At 37.7% G+C, this 9097-nt stretch overlaps 1 protein-coding gene across 1 annotated transcript; it reads right to left on the minus strand.

Annotated features, from left to right (window-relative positions):
• Positions 1 to 112: 112 nt before the first annotated feature.
• On the minus strand, positions 113 to 6861 carry LOC134676177 (zinc finger protein 761-like). The gene is made up of 5 exons (XM_063534494.1): positions 6684 to 6861; positions 5210 to 5354; positions 4900 to 4962; positions 2289 to 2366; positions 113 to 1549 (listed from the first exon to the last, which is right to left on the minus strand). The coding sequence occupies exons 1-5, from the start codon at positions 6810 to 6812 to the stop codon at positions 372 to 374; spliced, it is 1593 nt and encodes a 530-aa protein (XP_063390564.1). The 5' UTR covers positions 6813 to 6861; the 3' UTR covers positions 113 to 371.
• Between the last annotated feature and the right edge of the window lie 2236 nt (positions 6862 to 9097).

Below are 9097 nucleotides of genomic sequence, written 5' to 3' on the forward strand. Positions count from 1 at the left end.
GAAATTATGACGCATAAATAACACTTACTTTGCGTGAGCATCAAAATCGCTGCAGATTTTTCTTGGTCTAACTCTAACGTGCACATACAGCGGAAATGAAAGTCCAGTGGTATAAAATACATCAATTATTAATCTATATTTAATAATCTATATGTGTGCAATATTATATTACTATCCTTGAACTTATTTTGACTGGTTCGCGCTTGTGAGAGCGAGAGGTCCAAGTAGATCTTGAATTTAACCACCTTATGTATGAGAGCACTCTGTACACACATATCAGCTATGCCTTTTATTATATTTTCACTATTCTACTTTTTTGTATCCCCTGCTGACCTTAATACGTCCAGAAAGAAAACTGTACGTTAAGTGCTTTAATGCAGAATAATTTGTATATCATCTGCGCCTTGATCATAATCCATTAAAGTAATTTTATTCTGTTTTTTTCTAAACGATTTAGTTAAGTCGTTCTTCTTCGTATGAGATCGCCTGTGCTGTCGTAAACCTTCCTTAGTCGAATAAAATTTGGTACAAAGCTCGCACGAATACGAAATTCCTTCTACATGTGTTTCTAAATGGGTCTTCAAATTATCTTGCCGCGCAAACTGTTTCCCGCATACTTCGCAACAGTGTGATTTCTCGCCAGTGTGTATGGGTATATGAGCCTTAAGGTTGTGTTTGAATCGGAATCGCTTGTTACACATTTCACAAGCGTATGGCCGCTCTTCAGTATGTCTCCTTTTATGCTGCTTCAAACTGCCTAAAGTCGTTAGCTTCGCCGGACAGAACTCGCATGGGTACGGTTCCCGTTCCGTATGCGTTTTTAAATGACTGACAAAACTCGCTCTAATGGTAAAAACTTTCTGACACACCTCGCAGCTATAACTTTCAAAATCCCCGGTAATATGTATTTTTCTATGATACAATAAACTCTTGTAATCCCAAAACTTTAACGAACAATATTTACAACTATAATGCATCTGTCCTGTATGTCTGCCCATATGCGAGATCAGAGCATATTTGTTTTTGAATTTAGCTTTACATATATCGCAATGGTAGGGCATCTCACCTCGGTGTAAGAGTTTATGTTTGTTCAAATAAGACGCATCTCTGAACAGTTTGCTACATTCATCACATTGGAATCGCTTTTCATTGTGCGCCACTTTTACATGTCTATATAAGCCGCGTCGGTGTGCGAATCGTTTGTTGCAAATATTGCAGTTGTATGGTTTTATGCCTTCGTGAGAATCTTTCCAGTGTATGTCTAAGTGGCATTTGAATTTGAATTGTTGGTTACACTCTTCGCATTTGTAACGGTCTTCCTTGTGCCGACGCTTGTGGTTGGCCAAGGAGGTTTTCAGTTTGAAGCGTTTCCCGCAAATGTCGCATGTGTTGGAATGTTTCGATTGAGAATGGTCGTGTCGCTTTTTCGTGTTATTCTCAGCGTGTTCAAGCTTCAAGGGGCTTATAGAAGGGCCAGCGAGGGGTACGATCGGGGCGAATTCGAACAGGGGCTCCGGCTTCCAAACATCTGACACTCTGTGCCCCATGTCTGAAACAAATAAAATGAAAACTACTGAAGAAAAGAAATTTCAAGCCGATATGGCAGATTTGCTCTGCTTATATAAATACGCGGATTCCACCAAAATTTACTTTATTGAATAATCTTAATCATTGTTAGTATAATATAGTACTAGAACTAAAATATTCTATCCGCATATTTAGTGTTCCTTTGCCTTTGTCTGTGTAATTATAGCGTAGCTTTGGAGCGTATGTGGGGCATCCGGGGGGAAAACGTCCGTCTGGGCGTCCCAGATACCGCTGGAGTGACGAAGCCCAAAAAGACCTGTCCGCCCTCGGAATACCCAACTGGCGTGAAGTGGCGCAGAATAGAGCAGAATGGCGCTCTCTTGTGTCAGAGGCCAAGATCTTCTTTGGGTCACTGAGCCAGTGATGTATGTATGTATGTAATTATATGTATATAGTAATTAAGTATTCTCTTTATACAACCTTAAGTATAACTGGCTGCTGAATGTCTACATGTAATAAGTTCTGCGTTAAGTTATATACTTAAATAAATAGCAAAGCAGAAAAGGTTTTATTTGTTTTCATTACCACTGATAAGAACGATTGGCCGTGCATTGACTAAAGTGTCATTCTATGGGACTTGCTAACTATGTAAACAAACCGCCATGTTGAAATTGTCTCTGAATGATGAATTTACTAGTGTTACTAGTATACTACTTTTGTTTACATAGTTAGCAAGCTCCGTAGAATGAGACTTTACATACTTAACACAAACTCCTTGAAGACATCGTCCTCGTCGTGCGGCAGAGGATCCTCGGTGCTCTCAAGTTTTACTTCTACATCTGAAATGATGATTAAAATTGACAAAAATAATCCATGTTCAATGCATTTGCATATTTACATTACAGCTTCTATCTGTGAGTTCCTGTCATAGACTTGGTTCCTGTATAATATTTTTCACATAGCTCGTGATAGCTGTCATCATTCAATTTATAACCTTAAAAAACAATCTCGCAATATTGTACTGAGATGACAATTGTCACAATTGCCAGCTATGCGAAATACACTATACTTAATTGGCTCTGTATGGCTATTTAAAACGTTCAGTGTATCGTTTATCGCTGTTGGAATTCATTGTAAATACATAAATAAACAAAAAAAAACCGGGCAAGTGCGAGTCGGACTCGCGCACGAAGGGTTCCGTACCATAATGCAAAAAAAAAGCAAAAAGAAAACGGTCACCCATCCAAGTACTGACCCCTCCCGACGTTGCTTAACTTTGGTCAAAAATCACGTTTGTTGTATGGGAGCCCCATTTAAATCTTTATTTTATTCTGTTTTTAGTATTTGTTGTTATAGCGGCAACAGAAATACATCATCTGTGAAAATTTTAACTGTCTAGCTATCACGGTTCGTGAGATACAGCCTGGTGACAGACGGACGGACGGACGGACGGACAGCGAAGTCTTAGTAATAGGGTCCCGTTTTACCCTTTGGGTACGGAACCCTAAAAACGATAACGTCAATTGGTAAAATTTTAGACTTGAAATTAATGAAGATATAGACACGCAGCCACTTTTTTCATCTCACGGTGTAAGAGTCACAATAATCGCCATACAACGATCTTTTGTAGATTCGCCGTGTCTCGGTAGTATTACAATGCTGTGTAACTAATTTGAATAATAAAAGAAACAATACGGCAGCTGACGACAGCATAACAAAGAAATATAGCCACAGTCAAGTCAGGGTTATGGACCACACTGATAGTTATATGTATGTGTAACGTTAAAATCTAGTGCCTACGCTGATTATTGGGATTAGTTGCTAAGCGGACCCCAGGCTCCCATGAGCCGTGGCAAATGCCGGCGGGACAACGGAAAGAAGATGATGACATGATCATGTGACAAATACCTACAACATGATAGTGATAAACACGTCGAGCGTTTTGAACGCCAAACGGCGCATCCATTTGCCGTGCCACTGACGACACGGGGGTAAAATTTAGTTTTGCCTCGATCGACGTCAAATGCCGTCTTTGGCGTCGTTGTCACGATTTTGCGTTGACGTCAATTGCCGTCTGTGCCATTCAAAAGGTTAAAATACGTGAGTGACCCGTTCTTAATATATTTGATACGTCTGTCTGTGTCTCACGGAAGTTTTGTTATTAAAACATGATAGTGATCTGTGTCCAGTATAAATTTCTCGCCGATCGACTGCATTATTTGTTTTAAAACCGGCATATTTGTTTCATTGCGCCAATTCATTTCGTAGTAAACTATGTCAGGGGTGCGAAACTCCTGACTTCGGCCAAACTCGGCTCCGCTCGGCTCAGCATTGCTCCGAGCAATTATTAGGATTGGACCACATGACTTCCTTTTGCGTGCACGGCCACAGATAAACACAGATAGCCGCGCGCAATGGATATCGGGGCGCCGCGCGAGCCAACTCGATCATTGGTGCGCGGCAAAGGAATGTTCGCGCGCAGTTGGGAGTGTTGGGACGGGTGTGTATATATTTCAGTTGGTTCGCGCGGCCGCATACATGGATAATGAAAAGTGTCGTACTTTAATTGAATTATACGGCATTAAACAGTTTCTATGGAACAGTAAATGTAGTGATTATCGCAACAGATCATTTTTCTATTTGGCTATACTTCGTTCCGAATAATTCATTTTTGTGATATAATGTGGCCGATGTGGTGTGGTTGTGGTGGATGTGGTGTGTAAAGGTGGCCGCCGACGCCCGCTAGGGCATGGCAGTAGAAGAAGATATAATGTGGTCGATCGTCGGATCGCCTGCCGCGCATAAGTTCAAGATGGTGCCGAAATTGGCTCGCGCGCCAAAATACAGAGGGCCTACCGCGAACCACGTTTGACGTGTTGCCTCTCTGTCGCACTTGTAAAATCGTACGTTAGTGTGACAGGGAGGCAACAAGTCGAACGTAGTTCGCGGTAGGCCCTCTGGTTTGCCGCGGTCGAACATTGCTCGCGCGGCCGCCGCGCAATATCGAGACGCGCCTTAAGATGATCACTTGAATTTTGACAACCCTAAATAACAGAAAGGGCTAGTGCCATATATTAGAAAGGGATAGCATGATTCGACCCTGAACCCCTGTCAAACTTCGGTTTTGTGGGAAGTTTCCTTTGTGTACAGCAGTACTATTATTTATTCTGTGACTATGTCGATTTACAGCTTGGTAAAAAACAGTAGAAATTAAAAAGTGGCAACACTGTAGTGTTGACCCGTTTTCTTATATATATTGGTTTGAAAGGGCCGACACTACAGTGTGCCACTTTTTAATTTGTACTATTTTTTTCCAAGCTGTAAACATTTAAACAGTCACTATTACTAAACTTCAATAAAATGAATACTCACGTATGAGGGCCTCGCTGTCCACGACGTCGTCTGACGTTTCTGACTTTACCAAAGGTTCTTCATCTGCAACATAACATTAATTAATTTAATTATACATATATTAAAACATTAATAATATACAGGATGAAATATTTTAACGCCACCAACGGAATTTTTTGGAAGGAAAGTACTCTAAACGATGGAGATATCAAATTTCACTCAAAAAAGCATTGAAAACATTCCATTACATTTGAAAAGAGGCATTCGAATATTTTTTTAAGTTAAAGCATCAACATGCAAGCAGCATGTCAATGAGACATGTAGATGTTACCTTTCACAGGCATAGTTCCATGCAACCACACTTTCAACTCGGCCTGGCTTTGCTGCACTTGCAGCTTGAAGTCACTTGCGTCGCGCAGCCGCCCCACACACACCTCACAAATCCCACAGATACCATCGGTTGATGGTGTTGCTAACTGCAAGTAAATGTCAGTTTGTTCATTTATTCATAAGTTATATTCTATACTTGGTCAACATGTCATTCACTTATAAATATTAATAATCAACTAATCTTCTTGCGAATAATTAAAAAAAGCTTACAGGTTTAAGCTACCTACAGTTCAGAAAAATGGAATAAAGTTCAATCTCACTAACCTAGCACTAATGCTGACACAAGAGATCTGGATTACTGGAATATTCAGTTTACTGGGAGTTAGAGCAAATGTGCATATTATTGATGTGTTGTTTAGTATGTCGTAGAAATACATTCTACTAAAATACTATATTAAAATAAAAATATACTCTTATCTGGAACTTAACCATTTACAAAGTGATTGAAGTTACGAAATTGTTAGCGCACATAGTAAATTAGGGCATAGAATTATTGTATCCCAATTTTAGTGCCGGATTATTGAGTTTTCATTGTACTAAGGAAGCTGACTCCTCAATTTATGGTTTATGATTAAAGACATTTAATTTCATTTAGTAAGTAAATCAAAACTTTATGACTTCATAAATTCTAAAAGTATTACAAAACCTGCAGACCCTTAGCAAAAAACACAACAAGAAAATATCATTATAGAGTCCTGAAAAAAATTGATATTTTTTTCATAACAAGTGATCAAGTAGAGAACTATGGCAACAAGTGATAGGAAAAAGTAGATCCCCCCTTATAAATGAAGCAGCTCACTCTAAATAATATAATTAACTAGCGACCCATCCCAGCCTCACACGGGTTGCACAAAACCTTAACACCTAAATCTTCTTCAAGATTCACTCTATTGATAGGTGAAAACCGCATGAAAATCTGTTCAATAGTTTTTGAGTTTATTGTGAACATATACAAACACACCAACAGACAGACTTTGTTTTATAAGGTGCCATGATGTCTTATATTATATTTTCACACCTGACACCATGTCGTGTCGTACGGTAAAAGCATAGATAGAGCATTTATTGAATAGGTTCAATACTACTACAAGCTTTATTAATACTGTACAATTATCAATAATTATTATGACACCCTAAACTCTTCCCTCTTTTGAACACCAGTGGCACTATTATGTGTATTTTATAAAATATCCGGATTAAAATATTCATATAACAAACTAAGACTCGGAGCAAATAAAGCATTAACAATTCAGTAATGCTACTTAGTTACACTTAATAATTTTGGACAGAACATTATGTACTGTTTAAAAGTTATCATTGAAGTTTGTCCAAACAGTGAAACCGATTTGAACGGTAAATTTAGATAATTACAAATAAAATCCGATATAAAAGACGAAAGAACAATGTTTACATACATGAATCTCGAAGCATTCCTTGAGCATGTCCGCGTATATCTCTGTTTTGCCCGAATGGGAATACGGCATCTTCAAGTCTTTGTCCGCGGGCCGCAGTAAACAGCAGCGACACGAATTTTTTAAATCCATTTTTTCCTTTGCTATTGTTTCACTGCGACTAAAAATACTAAAATACTATTAAACAGTGGCACAGCCTCCATTGTTGACGTTTCATTTTTTTTATCGACAAATTCCGAAATTGGCTAGAGACGTACTTCAATCGCCAAGTTATAATATAATATGGCCAAGTTTAAAAAATATGACAGTTTTTTTTCAATTGTTTTATACGTTTCCTTTTTTATTATTCATCAAAAAAATCGATGCAATGACTGCAACAATCCTATTATTATAGCATCCTTTTCCCATTTATTGAGAAAATGCATAAGTAGTTATTTGGCAAAAAAATAAGAACCACCCACAATTAAAAACATATCCAATTGTCAATGTCATTTCATTGTTCATCCCACTGAGCATATAATCACTACGTTTTAAGAGTCGGCACTTTCGAACAAGCCTTAAACCGAATTATGAACGTACATTGTGCCAACACACCAAATACATGTCAATATTGCCAACACAAAAAAAAACAACACTAGGGCTTGCCACTACTGGCGTACCTACTCTTTATCGATATCGATAAATGTGCGATACAGTCGCCATCAGATATATCGGAGCGGCCGAGGTGCTCAAAAATATCTGAACACGCACCTAGCGCCATGACAATAGAGGCGTGTTCAGATATTTGTGAGCACTTTGGCCGCTTCGATATATCTGATGGCGACTGTACATGCTGCTGTACTGTACTATAGTAACAGTAAATTTTGAGTATCACTAGGATTAATAAAATAAAAGCAAAATATAAAAATAATTTTATTTAACATATTAAAGATATGATACAGATAGTTTATTATTACAATACGCTTATGTTATGAACGTAAAATTTGTATGGGGTTAAAGTTTTCTTTTGAGCTACGAATTTGAAACTTCGTTGAAAGATATATTATTTAAATACAAGAAAACTAATTTCAGCGTTTTTGAAAATTCAACCTCTAAAGTGATGAAAAAGGGGTTGAAAGTTTGTATGGATATCAAACATTTTTTCGAGTGTTGGACTTGAATCTTTGTATTTAGGGATATTATTAGAAGACAGGAAAAGTAATTTCAGCGTTTTGTAAAATTCATCCCCTAACAGGGTTAAAAAGGGGTTGAAAGTTTGAATCCATTACAAATGGTTTTGAAACTTCTTAGAAAGGCATAATAGCCGATTGCAAAAAAAAGTGATTGCAACGTTTTTGGAATTTCAACCCCTAAGGAGGTTAAAAAGGGGATGGAAGTTTGTCTGCGGGTGCAAATTTTATTTTAAGCAAGGAACTTGAAACTTTGTAAAAACGTTTTAAATTAAAATACAAGAAAACTCATTTCAGCATTTATGAAAATTCATCCCCTAAGGTGGTGAAAAAGGGGTTGAAAGTTTGTATGGAGATCAGATATTTAGTGAGTGCGGAATGCGGAACTTGAATCTTTGTATAAGGGCATAGGTACCTATTATGAGAATACAAGAAAAGTAATTTCAGCAACCAACATCAAAATCCACTTGACTTAAAACTTCATACAACTTGCTAAAAAATGTCAACATTGCTTGGATATGAAAATTATAGGTACTAAAGATGTAAAATGTTGAAGATAAGATTCCACGCGGACGAAGTCGCGGTGTTGCCCGCGACTTCGTCCGCGTGGAATTGATATTGCATACTCGTTATTACATATATTATTTTGCAGCGCTTCTTAGTTGAGCTATCTTTGCAGCGTTCGCAGAAATTTCTTCTGTTTTAATAATATCCGAATTTAATATTTGGCACTGTCTTCTAATTAAGATTTTGGTCACAAGCCAAAATAATTGTTTTTTCATGAAATCCTCATGTTCCTTACATGTCCACCAGGTTATGTTAATGTTTGCCGCAAAGAGTGTGCAAAACATTTGCCCGACATTTTCTTCATATAATAAATGACTATTTTTTTCAAAATAGTTTTTCGCTTCCTCAATTGTACGACACAGCTGGATAGATGGGTACGTTAATGATTTCTTTTCTTGCCACCACTCCCGCAAGCTTATAAATTTATACATTGGGTGATCTGTAACATCTTCCAGTTTCAGCAAATTAGAACACATTTGACAGCTTACGTTCTTCAACAGTCTATAAGCTATGTAACCGCTTAAATATACAATAGGTTGATTTTCTATGTCTGTTAAATCTGTTTCAATTTGCTCCTCTAATTCATTTTCAGGTATCATTAAAACAGGATATTCTTCTTCTTCATTGGTAGTCATTGATGTGAGTTTCTCATCACCATCAACATCATGTTGGCATAATGGA

This window comes from Cydia fagiglandana, chromosome 24, assembly GCF_963556715.1.
Source record: "Cydia fagiglandana chromosome 24, ilCydFagi1.1, whole genome shotgun sequence".
Lineage (NCBI taxonomy): Eukaryota > Metazoa > Arthropoda > Insecta > Lepidoptera > Tortricidae > Cydia > Cydia fagiglandana.

Bases quoted from the DNA above. Each gene is read 5' to 3' on its own strand.
- LOC134676177 (XM_063534494.1), bottom strand. From the start codon at position 6,812: ATGGATTTAAAAAATTCGTGTCGCTGCTGTTTACTGCGGCCCGCGGAC. The intron at 4,963-5,209 runs GTAACATCTACA...GTTATGTTGCAG, and splicing joins TGGAACTATGCCTGTGAAAG to ATGAAGAACCTTTGGTAAAG. The intron at 1,550-2,288 runs GTATGTAAAGTC...TATTTGTTTCAG, and splicing joins CTTCAAGGAGTTTGTGTTAA to ACATGGGGCACAGAGTGTCA.